Here is a 26,094-nt window from a genome sequence, read left to right as displayed (position 1 = left end):
GCTTGAAAGAGAAGAGAAGCTTAAAAAGCATATTGGTTTAGTCAGATCTGCATCTACTACCATGAAAAAAATTAACCCTCGCAATGGAGTTAACTTTTCTGCTCAGTTTAAACCATATTTATAGAACCTGCTTCCAAATTGCATCTACAAGTGCTGAAGAATGGGTAAGTAAATCCACGTTTTATATTTGGATATCTAGTGTCCCTGTTTTACGCATGTGGCTAATACCTTTGGAGTTCCAGACAGACCAAAAGTCTGGCCTACAGAAACTAACTACATTTTATAATTACATCTACTCAGAACTGTTTACTGTAATAGTATTTCCAGAGTAACACTTTCCAAATATAAAGAGTGCATTAAAAGCTATACACACCTGTAGTATCTTAACTGCAAAGAACTCCCCACGAGCAATGTGTTTGCGTTTGCAGACCATCTGCAAGTCATTTTAGTTAAGTACCCATCAGTTTCACATGTGATATTGATATTCACATCTAATTAAAACACATTGAAAGTTTATTAATAGAGATATAACTGTTCATACAAAAACATGCATTACAAGTCACTGTTGCTTGATCAAAGCTAACTGGAGATTAAAATTTAAATATTCTGACTTTACTATTAAAATATACAAAAATTATAATTTGAAATCATCTGGAATCTTACCTACTACATATAATTCAGCATATCTGTGATGACATTCCCTATTTTGATGACAACAGTACACTGCATTATAGAAGAAATTTCCTCTAGGTTTCGTGGCTTTCAAGTTGAAAAGAGTAACTTTGCTTACACGATCATTCACAAGCGTGTACTGACTTTCTGGGATTTCTTCTGCTAAATCCAGCCACCAAACAATCTTCTTGGACACTACAATCTTGTTTTTGTTATTATAGATGCAATAAAAGGAAACATTAGAACCAACACTGGTCAGTATCTTAGGAGGGAAGTACAGGACTTCTGTTACAGGGAAGGAAAAGAAAAAAAAAAACTTTTAAGATTAGAATCCTAGCAAAAGGGATTATAAAGTCATATGACAATAGCAAACGTTACTGCTATCCAGTTGTATTTCTAAAGCATCTTCTTCCAGCTTAAGTATTATTAAGGACTATAGGGGAGACTAGCAGAAATCAGCCCTTGAATCTTTCCCCTCTACTAATTTTTATAAATTCTCTGATAAAAACAGAAGCATATGGCTACTGTAAATGAATTCTTGGGAGACAGGATTAACAGTGATACTTTTTATTCATCCCACTTTTTTAAGGTGCCAGGTTCAAGAAAATGAGTGTGCTTATCCCCTTCTGAAAAATCAGCTTATTTGAACGATGCAACAATATTTGTCCTCAGGTAAAAATGAGAAAAAAATCCAAGAGAGAGAAGATCCATGCTTGGATTTTAGGGGGCGGGGGGAGGAAGAATCCAACTCTTTAAACTTTGCAAGGGTGCTGAAGGCATACACTAGTTGAACCATTACTGTAACACCAGAATACATGCTTAGAAAGATTCACTCTGCAGTACTGCAGAAAATCAAGTCTTCCAAAAGTTACTAATTCTGCTCCTGTTTATGTCAGCAGGAGTTTAATATCCCAAAAACTTGTTTTACAGTCTCATTAGTGCAGTGGATACCAAATGGCAGCAGCAATACAATAAACAATTCACCTGGTTTTGCAAAGCACGTGAACAGGCATAAACTCAGCCTAAACTGGTCAGGTACTTAAGGAAGTTACACATGTTATACACCTGCTGAAAAGGAAGTGTTTGTTGAAGGGCGACCCAAAGCCAGCATGAAACTCCTTAACAGAATAGGTCTGCGCTCCATCATGCAGGAACCGCCTCAGATATTTTTAGGACCTTTCCAAAATACGGACCCTGTCAGATAGCAGAGCAGAACTACGACACTGTCGTCATCAGCGACTTTCTTATTAAATACAAATCAGAATATAAAACGAGCTGGCTGTACGAAAATACAACTGCTTGATTTCAGCATTTATTCTTCCAGTATTAACATGCTTACATGAATGCAAGGCAGTGTCCCTGTTACCAGCCTCTTTGCTGCTACCAGCTGCGCTACACGCTCTACTGTTCCTCCATTGGCTCATCCTAAGATTAGCCACTGGGCAAACAGGCCAATTTGAGCTTCCTGCAGTCACGAAATTACTTTCTTTATACTGCCACCAGGCTTGTCAAAACGAGATTATTTTGCTGATGAGATGTGTGTTTAATACTATTACATATGCCATAACAGGTTGTTAAATCAGGAAAAAAAAAACCCAACCCACTAATAGTATCTATTGCACCTCTTTTGCATACACATTCGTGTTTTAATACGCTCAAACTCTTTCTGAAAACATGAGAATATGCATGTGAGAAAACAAAAACAGACATATGATTTTGCTATAGTATCTTTTATATATATATAAAACCCAAAGAGTTAAAGGCCAGTTAGGCCTCTACGGTCTGTAATCAGACACCCTGTGTTACATTCTCTGCAACCAAGAGGATCTGAGTATCTTCAGCTTTGTTGGAAGACATCCTCCTCTGCAAAGTTTACCTGTTTATTTAGGTGCTTGATTTAAGCACGTACATTAGACTATTTTATCTACAATAAGCACGAGTATGCGCCTAGGTAAGAGCCCATTACTAATACTGTCACATGATAGCTCAGAGGACAGTGACAACACAGACCAAAATATTTCCAGTTAACCATAAACAGAGTATGGAAAAATACAATGCAAAAAATCTTGACACCTTTAGGCTCACCCAAAACAGTATAGTATACACAGCAAATCAGCAATCACGATGACTGAGCAAGGATTCGCCAAATAAAAATTCTCTCTCTTCCAGCATACTCCAGCAGTGAATAAAGAGGCATTACTCTACCATTTTAGCAGCAGCTATGCTGATACAAGGGACCTCACTGAATCAAAAGGCGCCCATAATGAGCCCATGAGAGCCCCGTGTGCAACACGTCAGGAGACTTGCCCTGTTTGGTACTAAATTGCTTACAGTATAGATAAGATATGCTTAAAACAAAAACAGCATGCATCAAGACTGATTCACTGGGTATTACTGTTCAAAGTTTATGAATTGTGCTCAACATTACCAACCATGACAATTATATAAAAATTACAAACCCCAACCTGCATTCCATGCTTCGGTTCAGCTACAAAGCCTCACACTAAACTAAAAGTTAAAGAAAGCATTAGGAGAAGTTTCTCATATCGAGCAGAGGACAAACACTACCAATTGTCTTTTAAAATGGAAGAACCCTTAGAAAAAGAATCACTTCTGGGTCTGAACTTCAGGTGCCTGGTGAGCAAGCAACAGGGTAAAGCAAGGAACTGACAAGGATATGACTGTGCAGTCTGCATGCATTAATCCAGAATTCCTTTAAATGCAAGTCTCATACAAAGACAAAAGCAGAATCACAGGCAGAACTTTATATAAAGAGAAGCAACAGCAGAAAAAAGGATTTCCACAGGAGTTTTCAGCATGACTCAGGCATATAGCACACTCTACCACACTGCATAACACGTGCTCACACATATTCATTCCACAAAACAAACCAAACTGGAAAAATCTATTGCAAAAGACTACTTACTGCTCAGGGTGACTGCACACAACTTACCTCCTGAGTTCAGAGTATACGGTGTGCTCCAGTCACTCCAGAACCCTGGACCATACCGATTCTTGCACCGCACTTGCACTAAATATGAAGAATTAAGTAGTGTATTGTCTATGGCCAACGAGGTTTCTAGTACAAGTTCAACTATCTGTTGGATTATCAGAAACCATTATTAACATATAACACTTCAGGAAAGAAAGGAGAAGAAAAAAAAAAAAGAGAGAGAAAGCGCACGAGAGCGAGTAAGCAAGCGAGAAGTCCACACGACCAAAACAAAACGTTAGACTAAAGAAAGTTGTTGTTGTTTTTAGGTAGCAAGACGGGTGAAACAAAGCTCTCCTCCTTGAATTTACTGTAAATTTGAATACGTAAGAAGTTGGATACCCAGGTGGAAAACATGTTATTTTGTTATGGGCTGCTAATTAATAACTACCTTTTACCCCAGAGCCATCTGTACAGTTGCAACAGAAAAAGCAATTCCCTAGTAAAAGCTACAGAGATTAAACACACACACATCTATCATGGAATTTGGTTTTGCTGAAAGGAGAGAGCTTTGCCTTTGGACTTGGTGGAATCTAGAATTTCATCTAAAAAGGAAGATGGGAGTTTGTGTAACCCACAATCCAAAGGGAGATGGGTCTTTAATCCTTGGGTAATGGCTTTCCTAGTATAACAGATGTAAAGTCCAGTTGGCCAGCTTTACCACACTCTGCTGACATTTATCAGGGTCTGCTATTCACATCAGCTCAGAAGGAAAGTGCCACATCGCTCAGCTCACCAGTGCCACAACTCGAGGGAAAGGGAGGGTGGCAAAAAATCCAGGACTCTGCAAGAGACCTGCAGACTTGCACTGCTCCATCTTAGAGAGAACAGAGCTGACTCACCTGCCAGCTGTTTTGACTTGAATTTGCAGAGAACTTTACTTCGTACTTAAGTGGGTATGGCATCAGCTTTGGGTCAGACCAGCAGATCTTCACTTGACCTCTCTCTGTCATTTCTAGATGCAGGTTCAAAGGAGGTTCAGGCTTTACTGCCAACAAATTAAATGACAAGTTTACTGCTAAGATTATTGCCTGTGACTGCTGGCTGTAATTTTAATTGGTTCAGATATCTCTTTTACACCTTTTCTTTAAGTTCACTTTTCAAGAGCTGCTCTACAGCTAATGCATGACAGAGAACGTTGTGTAGTATCACTGAGAAAGTGCATCCTAGGAATATTATATAGTTAGCTATTAGGCCATGCTGTTTGACCTAACGTTAGCCTTAAAACTGAATGAATTTCTTGCCTTCAGCAATGACTCCACTCAGCAGCCAAGCACTAGCTTACGTGTTTTGCTGATGAGAGCACTGAGAGGGATGGAGTGCTGTGCAAAGCAATTTGCTCAGCTCCTTAACAGGCAGGAGATAATGTCCTCGTATAGTACACAAAGACTTTCTAAATATTCCCATCCCTTCTACACTGATAATGGCTATGAGAAAAGGTCTCCAGTAGGCAAAGGGAAAACGGAGGGTTTTGGAAAGTTCCACACGGGTAAAAAGAACTCTCTGGAGAAGGAAATGGATGAGCAATTTAGAATGATGATTAGTATTACATTCACTCTTCCTCAGATAAAGGTAGGCAACTCGGATCCTACTTTTACCTGTTACTGAGAACCTTTCATATCACTGCATAATTACCATGTCTTTTGATCTTGTCCTCACTGGGCACTCAGCTTCTCCCATACAAGAGTAATATCCTATTAAAAACCACTGCAGAGTAAACAGCATGTGCCTGATCTGAAAAGAAAGCATTTCCAAGCATCTTAGGCAGTAGACACGTGTTCCCTTCTGGTTCCAGTTGCACTGGATGCCCACAGCTTGCCCTCACCCACTGCCAGAGAGAAACACCACTTCCATTCAGAGATTTGTGTTACCTACTCTACGGCTTTGCTAACCTCGGTAATGGGAGCGCAGCAGGCAGGGAAGGGCTCATACAAGTAAGTAGCTCTAATGGGTGACTGGGAATGATAGTAGCCTCCATGTAAGGGAAGGTGGGCTGGCAGCAGTATCTGAGCTAGCGGAGTTAGGAAGCAAACGCATGTCCACAGCCCTTAGCCAGTGCCATGGAGAACCAGAACTGGCTCCGGGCATTCCAACCACACGGTCAGACAACATGCCAGTCTGACCCAGGACCTCCTGCAGTTCCACTGGGGTTCGCTCAAGTAAGAGCGTGCGCCTATCAATACTGGATTAAATACAAAATGGCCATTCACCAATCTCTCTAATCTACAGATTGTCTCATTTAAGAGGTGTTACTGGAATCTCAGTGTACCAAACAACTGTTATTACTTTCCATATAAATTCATTATATGGAGCCAGATCTTATTTTCTTATTACTTATCCAAATCTTATACCCCATCTCAAAGCAATTAACTTAAGACTAGGAGAAATGCATGACTTGCGAGAAGTTCATAACTTTTAAAATACGACTTAGTAATTTTTACATCACATTTTTGTGCATCTTAACTGTATTATAACACAAAAAAAGATGTTCTCTCATTCTGCTGCCACCTGTTCCATTGATACCACTCAGGAGCATACAACTCTATCTTATAGAAGTATTCAAATTTTCAAACCATTCTTTTTAATTGAGCTAAGTCTTAGCAGAGCGCATACTATTACACATTTTAAAAATATACTTCACTCAGCAGAACAAATTAATTATGTCACTCTTAACATTGGCAGATGCAGCTCTGAATTTCAACATTTTTTCCTGTAATGTAATTTGAAAGCAGCATGATAATGAATGCAATCCCTCATCTTCGAAACTAACTCACCTAAAGGCTTTTCAGTTATTCTGTCTGCAAAATACATCAGTTAAGAAGTTTACAGAAAGTCTACTGTTTTCCACAGCTGAAAGAGTCCCTGCTATTTTGAAATTTGCCAAGATCTGCAATAACTGTGCATACTGGAGAGCAACAGATATCACATGTTTTTGTGATTTAATGTCACTATAGTTTTAACTTGATTAAATATTAGAGGAATATTTTCTGACTTGGAAAAAAATAGAATTGCCTGTGTAAGGGAGAAGGTGTCCAGATAACAGCTGCTTAGGGGAATATGTACTCTTATTTGCTAAGCAACTTTAAGAAAAGCTCTTCTTTTCCCCCCCCTCCACTTTTTAATTTCTTAGCAACACAGAAAAATAAGTTCCACCACTCTCCGAGACCCAGGCATAAGTAGCCCCTGATTGGAAATGAAAGCTCAAGTACATTGAAGGCCCGGTCTTTCCTCCACATGGCTTTATACTAGAGCCCAGACAGGCATCAGACTGCTTAAGAAATGCATACAGCACTGTCCTGAGCAATTAAGACAACATCAGGAAGCTTTTTTTCCTGTTCTGCCTGTGCCCTCTTTCTCCATAAAAGACATCCTGCCCTTGTTCTCCATTAAAAAGAGTTTAGAATATAGGTCATACTTACCTATGTTTATGGGCTTGACGGACAGTAAAGGTGACCAAAGATGCATTTCACCAATCATAATCCGCAGCCACATGATGTAAGTGTAGTTGAGTCTCAGAGAGGGCACACAGCACTCACATTTGTCATACTCACTGCAGTCACAAGGAGCAACCATGACAGCCCCCTTCAGAGAGCTCGTAGATACTTCTCCCAGAGACAGCTCTGATCTACAAGGGGGGTGGGGGGGAAAGAATCTGTCTACAGTCTGTTTTAACAGACAAGGTTGGTCCTTCTGGATAAGGTTTATTTACATCAAAAAGTAATGAGAGGAAGAAAAAAAAAGAATTGTCAAAAAAAGGCATTAATTGTAACCAATTGTTTCTGCTTTGCTTCTCCTCTTTTAAATATTTTCTCAGTAAAGCAGTCAAAACTATTTCATGAAAAGTATTCCTAACGGTTGACCTTAAAACAAATACGTTACCATACTAGATCAGACTTATAGTTTAGTCAGTCTAGTTTCTAATTCCTGATGGTAGCTATTACTAAATGCTTCTTGGGAAGACAGATCTACCCTATAGCAGACAAACTGGGAATTCTCTGGCCCTTGTAGAGATTACATTCTAATTCCTAGTCATGAGAGATTGAAATAAATATCAAAACACATTTAGCATTCCTTCATAAGCTATATAATAATAAAAAGCTCTTATTCCAGTGAAAAGGAAATAAGCTTTGCAATTATATGAGGCTAAATAACCCCACCGTTGAGAACATATTTTAGTATTAGTTGTCAAAAACGTACAGTATTTGGAGAAGAAAAAAAAAGAAAAAAGAAAAGAAAAAAAGCAGACACCTATGTTCTCCAAAAGTCTTAACTTAGTGCAGTTAATTCTAAGCTAAGGCTCCTGCTATTTTTAGGCAGAGCATGTTTGCTCCTTAGATAATTTGACTTTTCCTAAGAAAGCAAATTATTTAATCACAAGCACTACATTGGACAGGCTCATGGAAAGTATTTTGGTAAGCCACTCTCACTGCATTTTGCTTTGATTCCTTCTCAGAGTAAAGCTCATGGGACTATTTTTGACTGAATCTCCAGATTTAGCTTCAAGAATTTTTTTTTTTTCTTCCTTGAGCATTTAACATACACAGTCTTTTAATTTTATAACCCAATGAAAAAACTGTATGGTCTAAGAAATGTCATAGCTTTAAAAAACGAACAGCAGCATAGGCATAAATTATGTTTCATAAACAGTTTAATCAGATTTTTCTAATAACATGATTTCAATAGATTTTAAAGGAAATAAATGACAAAATAGTGCATAGATACATACAGCTGTGCATTATGTCTCCTATTGGTATCAAATATTTTTACAAGATACAGAAAGAACATACGCATTCATACTGGAACACAGGCCACCACATTAAGATTATACCTCTGAAACATACATTGTAACTTTTCTTGGGTCAACTTCAAGAAACAGCAGCAAGAAGATCCATACCATGTCCCATATACACATTAGTACACAGACAGCTTTCAAGCAAATGTGCTTCACCTATGTCTTTAGAGTAATCCTTGTGTGCATGATTATGTTTTCAATTCCTGTCTCCACTAATTTCAGTCAAATTATTCCCAATTTATAAGCAATGCACAAGTATGCCCAAAGCTGCTTCTATTCTGAGAGCAATCAGCAGTTCCCAAATTATTCTCGATTTTTAATTTGTTCCATATTCCTTAGAAGCTTTCAAAATCATATAAAGTTTTAGGGTATAACGTAGATATTCAGTGACACTGCGCTCTTTAATGTAACAATTTTAACAGCGTGAGTACTGTGTGGCCAAACTTCTCACAAGCAGTAAAGCCAGGACAAATCATGACAGTTAAGCCATCCTGTATGCCTTCCTGCTTTTGACATTTTATCTTTACAAATAAAATTATATTTTGAATTATTCTGAAATAATTTTGGAATAATTTCCATATAGCAAGGGCTTCTTATTAATTCAGAGAAAGAAACTAAAGTTAATAAAATATGAACCTTTCTATAAAGGTTTAAAATAACTTTATAGTTGAGCTGACTCATTTTAACACCTGAGTTCAGAGAGGGGGAAGGGAAATCCACGTTTGGAAGGGAAGAAAAGAAAGATTTTCTGCCTTTTTGTTTGTTTTTTAATCAATTAGGCATTTAGTACATTTAACTGACTGAAACACACGGGGGAAATGGGCATGGTTCACTGATCACATTACTACAATCTGCCATATGCTTAAAAAAACGATCTTGAAAGGTCGGAAACTATGGGGAGACTGGAAGCGAACAAAGGGCTGATGACTTAGGGGGAAAAAGCACATGTAACCCATACTGTACACAACTGCAAGGAAATCCAACATCTTCACACATGGATCTCCTTGAACCAGAGCCTCATTGTTCTTGTCCTGCATAGATCAAACACGCATTAGGCGTCCACCTGCTTGTTTTTAGGATGCTCTTTGAAGGTGGTAATTAAAAAAAAAGTTCAACGACACTATTCTCTTAAAGCACCTGTACTCTGCTGTAATGACCCCACAAGCTAGGTAAGTTTCTCATGTAGCACTAACAGCTGTTAGTGCTACAGCCAGTCAACACCGACATTCCCAAAATATTTTTTGCCAGCATTCATAGACTTCAGGATGCAAGTAGTATGCAACTTATGCTGATGGTACTTGGCAGACATACAGCTTCTATGTTATTTGGAGTATTTTTGTCTTTCCTAGATGTGGTCCAACTTCTTTCTGCTGCATTCCTTTCAAAAACCTCACAAAAATTCCTTTTAAGTTTCCCTGTCTTTTAGCATTAATCTCAGTTTTTATAATTAGTCTCAAAAAACACAATCAACTCATAACAAATCTGTAGTTATTTCTAATTAACCTCCAGATCCAATATTGCTCATATAAACTGCTACTGACAGGTTTCAGATTTTTAAATAACACTTCCCTGAAGATACCAAATTACAATAATATACACTCTTACTTAAACTACCATTGCAATAGCTCAGCTGTTTGTAGTCAGTGAAGTCTGCTAGTCCCAAAAGACTTGAAAATACCTTATTTTCTAACAATTTTACATTATCCAAAGAATATACAAAGATATTAAACACTCTAGTATGCAAGTAAGGCTTCCCTTTAGGCCTCAGGAACATAAATCCATAAACAAAGCTCATTAACATCTCAGTATCTTCCCCAACTCCTTTATCCACCTACAGCATACAGAAAATTAAGTGAAAGAGTTTATCAGCCTTTGAACAGCAGCCTTCAGAAGCACCTTTTTATCCTTCAAGCACCGTGGCCGAGAGCAGTCAGAGCTGCAGCTGCTCCTGCAGCCTCGGCATGCCCTGCAGACTCAGATCCACCCCAGGCTGAAGCCCTGAAGAGCCGAGTCCCGTTCAAACGGAGCAGGGCTTTGCCTTGTGCTTTCACCATGGCTACGTTCCAGCCAACGGATATCACAAGGTTCCTTCTTTTTCAACTCAAAAAATACCGCTGAGGCTGTTTCTGCATTCTGGTTTGCTAGATACAGGCCTTAAAGCTGACCCGAACTCAAACCTAAACTTTCCGTGCCTACATCTATTTCAATTTCTCACATTTCAGATTTTAACATCCTCAGCACATTATACGGATCCCAGTGCGCTGGAGTGCTGCTCTTTGCATTACCGTTTGGTTCAGGCATTATCACAAACAGTAACAGTCACAGCTTATCCGAGGCTTTCTATGTTTTTTATTTGACACAATCAGTCCCAACTGTGTCTTTAACCATGTAAATGCAAACCTATTTGGAAGAGTAGTACCACCCTCCCACATCTTCCTCCTAATCATTCCTAATGATTATTTCAAATTTTAACAGTCGAACTGAGCTTATATGCACCCAGATCATCCGTGCACTGGGAAAGAATGGCAGAGCTCCTTCCTGTGTCATGCCAGTAATGTGTCTCAAAGGTCATCTGCTCAGGAGTAAATAAGCTGTTATTCCTCCCTGCTCCCACCATACAAGCTTTTTTTTTCCTTCTTTATTTGTTTACTGTACACATTGCTCTGTGTAGGAATGCAAGTGTAACTAGAAGTAAGCCCTGTGGCTCCATGCCAGGCACATCCTCCACCATTTGCAACAGAAAACTACCAATATCTTGCTTCTATACCACAGACTTCTCCCCTGAACACCTCACTGCCTTTCCAAGTAACTAGCACAAAGCACAGGAAAAGACTAAGCTATGTTACCAGATGCCAGGTACACTCTGTTCTCTGAGGAAGATATCCAGATACTAAGAAATAGGGTAATTGTATTTACATTTCAGCAGACTGGAAAGACACAGGGACTAACTCACACAGGGACTAACTCACAAAACTGAGTTTGGGATAAGAGATTAGACAGATTCAGGAAAGGGTCCACCTCAACTTACTCCAAGATCCAAGAAAGACTTGCCAAGCCAGGGCTGAACGTGTTGTGACCCAAACACAAGCAAAACAACAGAAAGCCAAAGTATTCTGGAGAACTGCCACAGCCTGGGATTGCATGGCAAGCCTGTCACCTTCGCTCTGGCTGCAGACAGATCCAGTCACAGAATAGCCATTGTTCTTAAACTGCAAATACTCGTTTTAGACGAGCTTGTGCTTATGAAGCCCTCAGAATTTCAGGAGAGGGCAGTGCCTTCATTCAGTAGAGTGAAAGAAATGCTTTGTTTCAAGTTTCCCCAAAGTAAAAGCAGGCTACTAAAAACTGGAGTTTTCCATCAGTATTACAGCAAACTGAGAGAAGCCATACATCGTGGCTCAACCAGAACTTTACGTCACACTAAAGCAGGCATACCCAAGAAACTGTGGTGAGGGCAGAGGGCTTAGAAAATGTATGAATACATATTAATGTCCTGATCAGCTTTATATTGCTGGCTGCTAGAATTGATGTTTTATCTTGGCACAGAGGGGTGTAAGCAAGAACCAGACAGGTACTAAACATACAAACTTCTGTGAATGGATTACCACAGCCCACTTTTGAAATTCAAAAGAAAACTAATAAACTACACCTAACCTTTTAATGGTTGGCAGAGAGGGAAGGGAAAACATGCAAAGGCAACGTGACTTTAAGCTGGAAATATGGGACTAAAGTTTAAGAGACTGTAGAAGAAGGGGGGGGGGGGGAGAGGGAGGAAAAAAAAAAGAAAAAAAAAACCTGCATGCCCTGAACCGCAGAAGCGAATAACGCTCCAACACAGGCATGTGTCCAAGGCTTGCTTTTCTGCTCTGCTCCAAGTTCTGCGCATTTCAGTTTTGTAGGAATAGTTGTTTTAGTCAACATCAAGTTCCTAAATGTTTTGTTTTTCAGTGCACAGTTCAACTACACTTCAAAATGTGTTGTCATTTAAGCTAAATTAATCTCATAATTAGTAATAATAATCTTAAATTACTATACATCACTGTCTACGGAAAGGGCAAGTTATGATCAGTGCTCAAAACTCACTGATACCTTGCCAATACAGGTAAATTCACCTGTGTCACTATGAAAGCAACCCTAAGGCTAACTGATTTCAGTTTACTCCATTACCACCAGGCTTTACAGCATTCCTAGAACGCATACAACTGGTAAGAAGATCATTCACTTATGGTAGAAAATTAAATTTAATTTGTTTAATTACATTTCAGAATAAACTTTCTCCTTCCAAAACAGATGCTGCTAGGAAAGGTCAAAAGCCTTACCATTACACTTCTCTGAGCCTATTTACAGAACAGTCACAGCACTGTTTCAGACAGAACAAAGCATTTTCTATTCAAAGCTACTTGATATCATTACAAGCAGGCAAATTATGGGTGGGTAAAGTGAAAAGGATACTTTTTTAATGCTGAAAAACTTAAAACTGGTGAGGACCCAAGTATTTAGTTGTAAATTCTTCTAGCTCATTATATTTGTAGCTTGCCTGTCTTATATGTGAGAATCCTGGCATGATCTCCAGACTCCCAGGGAGTAACAAATGCCAGGAATGCATATTTTCAAAATTGGGCATGTTTTCAAGGTATTTTGGCTCATATGAATAAAATGTTAAGGTATCAGCAAGCCAACAGGGAAAGCTGTCACTTTACCCAAATATGAAATGTTTTGGTAGCTGTTCTCCCAGAACAGAGACACCCTAAAAGAAAAACATTAACATGAACTCTGGGAAGTGAAACAAGTTCTCCAGCATCAGGGACTGCACTGCATCTTGCCCTTGCATAAAAAAAGTAATCAAATCCAGAAACGCCACAAGGACTCATGTTAGCCTATACGGTCAGCTCTCCTAAGCTGCATGATACTAACTGCATTCCCTTCATAATACAAAGAACCTCTTCACCCAGCCGGGACTTGAATTTGTTCTTCCGTGGGCATCAGGCACACCAAAAATCAATATACAGATTACTACACTAGGATTACTGGCCAAGATATTTCTATTTTGCAGCTGAGAATGTGGATGAAACAGAGGCAAAGTCAGATTTACTTCTCCCACAAAAAATATGTAATGGTATCTCAGAACTGAAAGTCATGAGGGACACTGGAAACAGGAACCCCCTAGAAATCTGGTTTCAGGTTTAAATTATTCTGTCAACAAAAAATCCACATGTATTACCAGTTGTTCATTTATTACAGCAGTTGTTTTCTACACTGATAACAGGGATAATTTGCAATAAGTGAAATCTGCCATCCAGTTCTGACTTTTTAAATAGGAGTTATAACCTATAAATTCAGCATGACAACTATTTGTACTTAGCCTGTTTCCTAAGGAAATTAAGTCTGTGTGGTTGCACTGCCTGTAACAACACTTTGCCCTCAAACAATTTTCGAGCCTGCCGAGCAACACCTTCCAATCTATCAGTAATACAGAAAAATCCATATGTTGGAATCGAGGTGGAATCAGATAGATCCTTTTAAGACCAAATCAAACAGGTCACGTACAAAAGACCTGCCCACCCCACAGTCAGGATGATTACTATCTGTTACCTCTCCAGAGGTTATTTACCACAGTGACAACTACACAGGTGGCTGCTCACCTCGCAGAGGCACCACAATCATTAGAGAAGCATTGGACACTGTGTTATGTGTTAAGTAACAATTACTTCAAGATACATAACTTTTCAGACAAAAGCATAAAAAAACAGAACCAAGATCACAGCTTCAAAACTAAGCAACTCTAAAAGCAGAGATATTGTAGCAAGTCAACGGTGACTTAATTAAAATAATCATTTTAAGAAAGGAACATGGAAAGGACAGAGGAGAGGAACTGCCTTATGCTAATCATTTCACATTCAAAGACAGAACCATAAGCTTTCCATGTTGTCTTAGACTGCTGTTAGATAAGAAAGGAACATAACATTATCTGCTTGTGAAGCTAACGCTACCATTGTGCTGCAAGCTTGTGAGACCACAACTGGTGTTTTAGAAAATGCTTTCAGATTCTTAACGTTAAGTGACAAACTTGACATAGTCTGTACTTACACAGCATATAAAAGATTAACCTTCAAATCAGCTCTCAAGTACAACTTCAAAAACTGCAGGCTACAAACTAACAGGTCCAGCTCTCCTTTAATCCAGCATTCAATGTTCCAATTTGAACCTAAACAAAAGAAAGGGATTAAACATTTCTGAACTATATTAAAACCAAAGAACAATTGCATTGCCAGGATAAAATTCACTCAAAAAGAGAGGGCATTTAACGGATATCCATCAAGATGTGGCGGGCACCATGTGTGCAAGTGTTTATGAACAATTTAGTCTGGCAGTCTTCAAAAGACATTTATTTGTTCCATGAGACAGTTCTTATAAAATGAAATTCTACTCTACTGAAGCCAATGGGATTGCTGCCACTGATAGCAGTAGGCCAACAGGCTAGTATGTTGCTCTGAGATTGAGTATACAAAAGGAGAAAAACAGCCCAGGAAAAAAATAATACAATCTAATTCATGTACAGATGTTTACAAAGGTTTCACAATCCAGGTAGAAGAGACAGCACTTGCTCTCAGGCTCCCCTTCCTCCTGAAGGAGTTTAAAGCCCACATCCGCAGAAGTATTTAAACTATTTCCCATAGTGGCTAAACACCTTTGAAGATCCAGGCTTGCATGCTCATATGCAGTGCTACATATTTTATTCAACATTCCCCTAGAAAGACAGACAACATTTTTTCCCCTTTGAATCTATGCTCTACAATTTTCCTTTGCCTTCCATTGCAGGCTTCTGCGAGGAAGGCTTTTGCCATACTATGTTGTCTGCTCTGGATAAAAATGACTCCCCAAACTTTTCCTGAAGAAAAAAATAACTTATTATGCTCTTGACTGAAAAATCTACCTGCTTCCTGAGAAGACGAGAAGCTTATTTCTGAAGGAATAAACACCTTTGCTTGCATGCTTGCTCTGTACAAAGAACAATCAATGTTATTATCACTCCAAAGGCAACAGAGAAAACTTTCTTCCGTCATTAGCAAGGGAGAGTTGGCCTCAGCAGCATCACGCTCTCTATTCAAACCAGACCAGCCCTCTACAGCTCCAGTAAAGAAAGGACTCAAAAGCGTCTCATTCAGCAGCACACAAGGTAATGAAAAGTTCCTGGGAGGAATCTGATAGACCATACAATGGGCAACTGCCGTTTGAAGAAAGTCTGCAAATATAAAGACAAAATAAAGGGAAAAGATCATATTACTTTATAATGAAAAGGGTGTGGCCTACATTATATAGAAGCATTGTTGCATTCAATAAAAATTAAACAAATTCCAGGGGCTAGTCTCCCCCAGTTGGGGACAAAAATTATTAAAAACATCCCCTCTGAACTGGGGTCTCACAACTGATAGGTACCAGCCTTCTCTAAGGCAGTAGGGGAAGCACTCCTTTTCATTTAAGTTGGTTTAAATGAACTCAAAATACAATGACTCCTAAATCTAAGTTCACGCATTTTACAGACAGGAGTCTCCTATCTCCCTGCAGTACTGGGACGTTTGCAATCCAGATCTTTACAACACAGCTCCATCATTCTAGAAAAAATAATCCCATCGTCAATGACATAGACACTTTGTAACACTTAAATCCCAAAGAATAATTTCATGACAACATAGGATTTGATGGTAACTACACAACCCAAGGGCATTATATGGGAAATGAGATGCAAGAAAACCATTATCTTTTCCATCAGACTTAAATTCCCCAAAATAAAACCCCTCTGACCACAGTTGTAGCTCTTGTTGGCAAGTCATAGCTTGAATTACGCTAATAATGACTTTGAGAATGATGAACACATCCCATTTGTAAATGGCTTACTGTAAAATACTGAATGAATTTCAACGATTAAAAGTTTTAGTTACAGAAAGGCACATGGTTGATTTGTGCACTTTCTTGTTTTTAGCATTCTACTAGTAAGGGAATGAAAATGTTAAATAGTTCATTATGTAGAAATTAATTCATGTTCAATGCCTTACCATAGCTAAAATAAGAAAAACAGATTTTCCCCGTCACTATCACTTTCATTGATAGCACATAAACATAAGCTAAAAACACAAAAGTATAAAACAAAAGTTTTTAAAAAGTAGATGCATGTTACACTAAAAGCAGACACACGTTACTATCCAGTGTGTTGAGGTGTTTCGTTTTCTCTTTAGACACATGTTATATTAGCAGGCTCCCCAAGGGTTCTGATCTTTTCTCCTCTCCTGTTTAACAAGGCAGAGTTTGTGCCTTTGTAAATATCAGCTTCATTAGGTCTCCTGGCTCCATGTGGAAGATTCAGTTGACCGAACAGACTATTAGTCCATAATCCATGATTAAAAAAGAACAAATGAGTAAGTGACATGACTGCCTACAAAGCAGGACAGATAACTAATATGCTACTCATTTTACAGAATCAATTGAGGGTAAAAAAAAAAAAAAAAAAAAAAAAAAAAAGATTCCTGTCAGTTATATCTTATTAAAAAAAAAAAAAAAAAGAGAGAGACAGAGAAAGAACCTTCCTGCTCCCTTGCATACCACACCAGGCAATCTCACGGAATTAACTAAATCCTATAAACTCAAAATGTATGCAGCTACTTACCATTTCCTCAGAAGCGTTTAAAAAACCATATGAGCTATAACATACTACAATACAGAATGTTTAGCACAGGAGTGCTATACTTCTTAAAGGCCCCTTAATAAATCACAGCATACATATTGATTGACATATTAATAGATTGACAGCATGCATTAAGAATGTTTTCCTGCTACAGATGTAACAGTTTGTCCATGACACAGATACACAGAAGGCCACCGCATATAGCTCTACTTCTCCAATAGTACCATATTTCCACGCCTGGGTTAAGAAGGCTACAAAGATGCCAGCCATGGATAATTTCCTATTTGGAAACAGAGTGAGATGGTCGCTCAGTGACCTCCTTACTAGCCAGCAATTAGTGACAAACAGCTCTGAAGCCTAAAGAAAACTCCGCAAAGCATTCAGGTCTTTTAATTAAAAGGTACAGAAAGTGTTTACAATATGTAAGGTATTTAAAGAAGTATTTGTCCACAATGCAATATTTGATACCAAGTAGATAAAAGTACGCATATTGTCTAATTAATCCTTCCTCTGTTGTGAAGATGCGAAGAGAAATTTTGAAATCATCTTTGCTGGATTACAGTATTTGCTTTCTCTCTAATCATCATAAATCTTTAAACAGTTTTTTTTTAAATCCAAAAAACGAGAGAAAGGCAAACGCCAGCTGTCTCTGAACAGCATACACCAATACTGTCACAGACATTTCCCAATTAGAAAAACAACTTACTCTATTTAACAACATTTACAATGAATTGAGCATCCTTCAACAGCATTGTGCACCTGAAAGCAGGAATGCCACTTATCTACAAAAGCAGAACTAAAACTCCAAGTGAAGTCTTGGCTACGGAGAACTAAACACAAACTTTACAGTCAGTTTCTATATCATCTGGATTTTCCCTTCCACTTTTGGGCTTGCTAGGGTAACAGTACAAACTACCCATAAACTTCTAGTCTTTGCACATTTTAATAGAGGCATTTATTTTAATGCGTCTTGACTTACCACGTAATTCTGAAGATCAGGAAACGTCAGAAAAAAGTAAGATCATTGCCTTTTGGGGAGAAGGCATATGGTCGCAACCCTGAGAATGCTAGTATTTCCATTCTGCGCAATGGAAAAATCAGGACCTTTTCATATTCTAGTTGCATACTGTGACAAGATACCAATCCAGGAGTATGATTTTAAGTGCCACTATATCACAAAAAAGATGATTACTCTTTATCTTACATAAATTTCCAATATACTCACTATAAACAGTGATATTAAAAATAACTTACCTAATTGCACAAACATGGTCAGAATGATTTGCCAATACATCTTGTTTTAAACAGTTGATCTGAAAAACATAGAAAATTAACTGAGACCTGGTAATTATCGGTCTACTATTTTAACTAGGATTTGGTACTTATGCTACGAAGTATTTGTAAACCTATATAAACATGTTTCACTGAATTCATGTTTTGCTAGTTTTATGTTAAAATCCTGGTGCACTCATTTAATTTGATATTCACCCCTCGATATACAGTAAGCAAGAACAAAATCAAAGTGTCACTTGAGACTCAGTAATATTGCTCAGAATATCAACTAAACATCAACTAAATATCCATCCAGACCGTCTCTCATCATCAGAACTACACGGTACCTTTTTCCTCCAGGCCTTTTATGATTGTTGGTCACTTGCTGGGTTTGGTCTTCTGAAAAGCATTACAAATCTAAACCATCAAAATGTCCAAGAGATACTCAATTTTCAAAGTACAGCATACACACCAGCACCAATTCCAAAGGTGAAGACTTCACTGAACATTACAATAATTTTTCAGTACTGCTCTTTCTTTTAAGGTATCTTTTTCTTTTTGATTTTCAGTCCTATATTCGCAAAAATTCTGTTCAGATCCCAAAATAAGCATTTTTATACTTTAGGGGGGGGGGGGGGGAAAAGAAAATCAATAGAGAACATGGGTGTAAAATACACAGAAACTGGTTGTCTTTCTAGTTAACCAGATCCAGATGGTTAGTAAGACTTAGAGATCAAGTCAGACAGATAACATAGGGGCAAGAACGCAGATTTGGGTGGGGGGGGGGGGAACATCTCTCCAAAGCATTGTCATTCCCTGAATAATTCCAAGAACAATTTCCTTGAGGCCATCTATGTTGCCAAAAGACCTGGTGCCGATGTTACGTGATACACCGGCCTCTCCTTCTGGGGATGCATGGATGTCCCATACATACAGACTACCGCACTAGGGAAGTCTCAGTAATGGCTACACGGTTGTTGGCTCCGCAGCTGGGGAGAAAGTGTACGTGGATACAGAAGATGAGGAAAAGGGAAACTGGGCAATTCCTTCCTGGATTTACAACTCCTGTCAGTGCACAGCCTGAGTAGATCAGCGCTGTCTCGTCCCGGGCAGAGCCCAAACAAGCCTTCACAGCACGGAGGGCAGCACCACAGTGGAGCTGGTGGCTGCTGACACAAAACAGAGAACATTTGTTACAATAAGGAAAGCCACTGGGCTCACACCTATCCTTCTGCTCCCTTTCACCCTCACCAGAGACTTAGATCTGATCATCCGGTGACCTTGACATCGCTTTAAGTCTTGGCAATGGCTTAAGGCAAAGGTGATTCAATACCTCAAGCAGCACGAAACTGATCAGTAAGGCTCCCATATATGTCAGCACCGTTGTCTCTCTGCAAACTCTCTTACTGAGAAAACACTTGGAAATTGAGCTGGGGCTGGAGCCAGGCCATTCCTTCAGCACAGACCATCTTCATTTTGGTCTGCAAAATGAGTCAATCCCATCCACTTTTCTCCCCATTCATTCAGAAGGGGGAGAATACATTTTGAGCCACATTTTGAGTAACTAACAACTCTCAGTCTCGAAGGTAGTGCTTTACAGCCTCTACTTCAGATGAATATTTACCTGTCAGCACAGTTGTTATCAGGTCAACCTTATCTGTACATCTTCCATTAGTCTGTCTCCTAGTATGTGAGCCCTAAAGGCCAAAGGAATTATGCTAACTACAGCCTTCTACAAGGACTGTCATGTCATAAAGTTACAGGCCAGAATTGTTTGCAAAAAACCTATCAAAGTTAACTTTTTTTCCCCCCTCCAAATTTCTAACTGGAAGAAATAAACCATGAATAATAACTTACTTAACAAAAGCATAGACTACTCATAATATTAAACCTGTGGTTTAGTGAAAACCAGAGGAAAAAAAGGACAGTCTATATTCCTCTCTCACAGACGCAACAGAAATTTGCAGGCAATAGCTCAATGACTTCTCAGTAGGAAACTCTGGCAGAGATCACTTTCACACACTGTACAAGGAAATCAGACATATACTTTAGAGGCTTATAAGGTTGTCAATGTGTCATGGATGTTATTGCAAATGACTGCAGAGCTCTCACTTTGAACATAAGTAAAAAATTTCCACCATCAAGAGCTCTAAATAATCCTTGAAGTTACAGTCCATCACTTGGCCTCCCAACACTGCAAGAAGCAAAGGCTGTCACCTAGATATCTTAGCCCTATTGTTTCTAGATGTTTAAAGAAAAGAATCACTGTTTTGCAAACAATTCAGATTTCACTATACTATTTTGAAGGAGAATGTGAAACAGAGAAGTATAATCCCCCATTTGTCCTTGGAAGTAAGAAGGCAGTTAGTTAATTGTGTCAACAGCACCTTCTGTTAATTTCACCCATGCAGTACATAGGGCAGACTAAAGATAAAGCAACTAGAGCCCCCCACAACCATGCACACCTCAAAGAAATAAAGTCATAATTATGTAGTAGTCTACTGAAGATAAAGGCATTTTCATTTCCTGCTGACGTCTAAATGACCACACAGAGCAATCAAAGAGACTCTGGCATCAGCACTAATTTAACTATAATTAACAAATACTTAGGCAAGAAGGCAAAGATATAGTTCAAATTAGCTCCTCAAGGCATCTTTTTCTACTTGTATTGCATCAGTCTAAGCTGAATTTTTACCAATGTATTATTTTTTTATGCCGATTCCAACAACATTCATGAACAAAAAAAACAGTACTGTACATGATCAAAAAGCAATGCAAGCTACATGTCTTTAAGCATTAGCTGCTTTTCTTTTCATGGTTTAGTATCCCTTCTGACACTTTAAATAAAAATTTGTTAGAGAGAACTAGCTACAGAAAACTCCCAGGATGACTGGAATGTATTCCTGGACTGGATAGGAACACTGAATATCTTTTCTAGTGAAAACACTGAACTTAGAAAGAGGTTAGTTAGGACTTCTAACAAGAAAATACAAGTTTTATAGGAACAATTGCAGGGAACTGGAAGATCAGTACAGAAGTATTATAAAAGCTTTTAAATACAGCTCTGTCCTGGAGCAAGTAAGCTAGCAACACAGCAAGGAGCAACAGTTGTTGCATGCATGGTTGGGATGATATCTATACACATGGAAGGGATCTGCCTTAAGATACTGCAATCTGGAACCACTAGCTGTTCTGCTGCTGCATACAAGAAGTTTTCCAATTTTGTAAGTTAATAGCGTGTTCCTCTGTGTTAAACGCTGAACAAATGCAGTAAGGAGAATCCCTGTCTCAACAAAAACATCCAATTAAATTCAAAACAGCAAACATGACAAGCAAGAAGGGTAATGAAATTAAGATCATTTTTTACAGGCAAGCTGAGAAGTTGTACAATTCATTGGCATATCAGCATGGGAAACATTTTCAGCATAGCCTGAAATGAAACTGGCTGGCGACCCACAAACACCTGCTGACCGGGCTCAGAAAAACATAACAAAATGTTTCCTTTTTCTCCTGGAGCTGCCCCCTCCCAGTTCCTTGCCTTGACAACTTACACTTTTGCATGTCTCACCTCTGAATTACAAAAGATAAGCTTAACGTGAGAAGAGGATTGTAATACAAGACAGAATATTAGTAAACAGAGGGTGGCACTCATGACTAAGAGTGCTGAGTCCCTACAACCTTTCCTGGACACAGCTGAGTGGTGTAATCCTGACACCACTGAACTCAGCTGTAAAATTCTCATTGCCTTTTACAGGGACAGAGGGACTAGCAAGTGGTTTGCCAATAAGCAAATACTCCAAAATCATATTTTTCCCTGAATTTCAGAAGCTACGGAAACTTACAGAAATTCAATTATTGGAATCTCGTATTTTTCCTCAAACAACATACCCTACGCACATACAAGCTTTGGAAGTGAGGATTTTTTTTTTCTTTTTTTCTTATTCCCACTCTCCTAAAAAAACAACAACAGCTGCTAGTTAATGGGAAATGGGAACATAATACTGTAAGCATACAAACTGTCCCTGAGTTTTGAAAGCACTCTGCTACAGCTGTTTTTAAATATTTAAAAGATCTCTATAAAGCATAAAATATTCTAGTAATAATGCCTACGCACAACGTCTTCTGGCTTGATCTTTAAGGGTGCTGAGGACTTCCCACTCCTGTTGGTTTTGGCAAGAGCAATGGTTCTTAGTCAGCCCTCCTGGGCACAGAAATTCACTGCATTTGTTTGTCATTCAGTATATGAGTAAACATTACAAATAAAGAGTTCAGAGTAAATGAAACATGGAAAATAGCAATGGAAGTGGAATTTGTACTGAATATTTTTCACTTTCAAATACCACCAAAGCTTTAACCAAGGCAACCTAAGTTGCACATCACCCCACACACTGAGAAGAATGAAATCAGCAGCAGAGCTACCCTTGTCCCACCAGTACACACTGATTTTTAGAAAGAGAAAGCACGGCTACAAAAACAGCCTCTAAGTCCGCCTGTGCAGCCTCTCTTCCAAAACACCAGAGTAAATGCCCCGAGACTAGAGCCAATTTTTGCCTTGTCTGTACTGAGGCTAACCCCTCACTCAGCAAACATCCACAGCGCTCAGAGAGTTCCTCTGCCACCCCATGCCAGAGACCCAGGAACGGGTGCCAGCAGCAGAAGAGCTGCATTTCCCCCCCCCCCATACTTCCAGAAAACACTACCAAATGCAGTATCTAAGTCTGTGCACACTCATGACATGCATTCAATTTAAGAGACTTAAATTCCACAAATATTGATGATTTTAAGCAAGGGATAGAGAAAAGCATTTGTTAACAAACACTGGTCCTGCACTCCTCACGGATGAGCATACATCGGTTCTTCCTTACACGCAGGTGCAAGCGCAGCTCCTGTAATTATCTGGCATTTAAAACTCCTTCAGATTATAGCTGCATGTGGTAGTTGAGGGCTCTCAGTGTTTTCATTGTAAACTCTATTTATAAGTGTCCGTGTCAATAATTGGCAGATAAAATTTCCAAAGCGCTTTCCTGTCAGGATGGACTATATACTACAGCGCCACTCACTCACCCAGCAGCCCGTCCTCCGCTGCACCTTCACACAGACGTCTTTTTTTCCTTCAAACACTAACACCTCAAAAGAAGAAAAAAATTAATTAAAAAAAAAAAAAAAGCCCAACGGTGAGGGGCTTATATACATCGTGTCAGCCTCCCAGCTGGCCTCGTCCCTTAGAAAGCTGCTCTCTTCAGAAAAAAAAAAAAAAACCCGCACTCGCAGAGGAGCTGCGTTTTGCTCACCACACGTCTCTCAGCAAAAACGACGTCGTTTGCACCGCACGCCACCTTCGAGCTCCCCTCCCGCTTACGCCGTCAGCACGAAGCTGGACGGATGGCCCCCAGGGACGGCACTGGGGGCCAGGACGGGACGAGGCTGGCGGCCGGAGGAGGTCGTCGTTTCCCGCGCCCCGTTCCTCTCACGGAGAGGCGACGCGAGCGGCCCCTTTCGCCCCGGCTGCGGCAGCTAAAAAAACCTCGGCCGGCGAACCACCACGACGCCCGCAAAAAAAAAAAAAACCCTCCCCCGGCCGCTGGAGCGCCCCTCACGAACCGGGGCGGCGGCGCCCCGGGCGCCTAGTCCCTCAGAGCCCTCCCGCCCCGCGGGCTCCCTCCCTCCCCGCCCGGCCGCGAGGGGCCAGCGCCGCCACCGGCCGCGGGACAGAAGCCGAAATAAACAAGCGGGTACAGACACAGACCTACTCCGCCGCGTTTCCAGAGCCTCAGCCGAAGTTACGCCGAAACTAGCTTTTTTTTTTTTTTTTTTTCCCTGTTGTTTTCTCCTCCTTTCTTTCGGCAGCTCCTGCGATCGCTTTGGCGCCCGGCGCCGCGACGCGCACAGACGAGGGTCGCCGCCGCCGCCGCCCCGCTCTTCCCGCCCTCGCGGCCGCCCCGCCCCAACGGCCGCCGCCCCGCCCCAACGGCCGCGCACGGGGAAACCTCGAGCGTTCAGGACGTTGCCTCAGGACTTGGGGCCAAGGAGGAACCGAGCGTGAACGTTCGCGTAGTTTTTCCTGCTATATTAATAGCTTAGCGCTTTGTGATTAACAGGGAAGGAAATTCAATGACATTTCTTACCCCCCTCCCCCCCCTTTTTTTTTTGAACGCAGAGTGGGTCTGTTTTACCTAAATAGAGACGCTTCTGGGAACAGTCAGCCCGGTCTGAATCCATAGACACATTCATCAAGAATTAATGTTCTCCTGAAGTATTTCGGGTTAGTGGTTTTAACAGCGTAGGCTGCACAAAACATCCGATTACGAACGTAAAAGGTGACACGAAGTACCAGGGGCTCTTTCTGGCTGCTTGCGCCTACTCGTCGCGTTTGCCAAGGATCTCTGAGGTTTCACAAAATGCTAAACCTAAAGGTGGTGAGTTATTATTCCTAACGCAAACGTGCCCACTTCTCCGTAGAAGGACAAATAACTATTTAACGTTTTAAAAGATCTGATTTGGATGCATTTAATTCTGGTAAACAGCACGTTACTCTTTAAGCAGCGCTATCCCATTCAATTTGGGCTGCTTGTTCAATTATATACTAGAAAATGAGTAAAGGTATAGAATATGATCCGGAAAATCCCATTTTTTTAATTCGTGAAAATGTTTGTATTAACGGCCTGCCAGAGACTTCCAAGGTGCATAAAGTATATGGGCAGACATTAACGCGTTGTTATGCATAACTATTTTAGTCCAGAAGTGTGAGCCACTTGGTGCTCACCAGTCGTAGAAGAGTTCGGTTTTGATCAAGAAACGTAATTTTTCAATCTCAAGTAACACAAGTATAGGAGTCCTACAAAACAACCAACTTTAGACTATCATTTTAAAAGAGCTGTTACTTATATCTCGATTTTATTTTAAAAACTTATTTGCCCAAGATGATAGCATGTAACATTGGGCAAAATCCTAAGTTTTTGCCATCATCTGCAATGCAGCGATGATTTAACCTGCAGTATTATAGGTCATCTCTGAGTCTGTATTTGGATTGATTTTTAAACGGTAATTTGTCCTAAGATTGTTTAAGGACAAAAAAATCAGAGCTTTATTTTAAAATTAACTCACTAGCCTGCGTATTTTGATTTTTTTTAGACATTAAAAACCACAATAGCTTACTCTTTATCTTAGTTTTAAGTTGTATTGGCTATATGTACAAAATTTTATATATAGTTCTAAGTAAGCAATACAGACATGATTCTAAAGAGACTTTTTTAATACGTACAGATCATACTAAGGAGGTTACCCATTCTCATGCTTTTACAAAGCCAATCTGTATGGAAAGGCGTAGTGCTTTTAACATATAGGATGCTATGTAGAGAAGTCTGCTCCTCTTTTCGTGTAACGAATAAAGGGTTCATGACTGATTTACCAACCCAATCACTCATGTGCATTTGCACATACAAAACTTGAATCATTACTTTTGCATGCACGAGGATGAAACTTCCGGAAGGAGACGATCCTTGATATCTAAATCCTGCCAGGCTCCACCCGTCTCTATAAGCAGCCCCATTCACTTCACTTGAAACGCTGTATGGGCATAAGGTACCGACTAGCATCCATTATTCTGGGAAAATATTCCTGGGAAATTCCCATATTCCTGGGAAATAGGCTCTAGAGGACCCTGCTTGAGCAGGGAGGTTGGACTAG

At 39.7% G+C, this 26,094-nt stretch overlaps 1 protein-coding gene across 3 annotated transcripts in view; it reads right to left on the bottom strand.

Annotated features, from left to right (window-relative positions):
* LEPR (leptin receptor) overlaps positions 1-24,281 on the bottom strand; it is a 43,344-nt gene extending 19,063 nt beyond the window's left edge. For 2 of the 3 annotated variants that reach the window (XM_068953463.1, XM_068953465.1), the window contains exons 1-10: positions 24,155-24,281; positions 23,473-23,535; positions 18,391-18,449; positions 15,391-15,699; positions 14,544-14,661; positions 7,084-7,289; positions 4,507-4,652; positions 3,626-3,770; positions 664-957; positions 374-491 (exon numbers count right to left, since the gene is read on the bottom strand). In XM_068953463.1, coding sequence (XP_068809564.1) covers positions 374-491; positions 664-957; positions 3,626-3,770; positions 4,507-4,652; positions 7,084-7,289; positions 14,544-14,661; positions 15,391-15,699; positions 18,391-18,430 — 1,376 coding nt within the window. In that variant the 5' untranslated portion in view covers positions 18,431-18,449; positions 23,473-23,535; positions 24,155-24,281. The remainder of the gene's footprint in view (positions 1-373; positions 492-663; positions 958-3,625; positions 3,771-4,506; positions 4,653-7,083; positions 7,290-14,543; positions 14,662-15,390; positions 15,700-18,390; positions 18,450-23,472; positions 23,536-24,154) is intronic. The other variant, XM_068953464.1, reaches the window with a different exon arrangement.
* Positions 24,282-26,094: the final 1,813 nt, after the last annotated feature.

Source organism: Struthio camelus, chromosome 8, assembly GCF_040807025.1.
Source record: "Struthio camelus isolate bStrCam1 chromosome 8, bStrCam1.hap1, whole genome shotgun sequence".
NCBI classification, from domain to species: Eukaryota; Metazoa; Chordata; class Aves; order Struthioniformes; family Struthionidae; genus Struthio; species Struthio camelus.
This window is presented reverse-complemented; position numbering and strand designations above follow the sequence as displayed.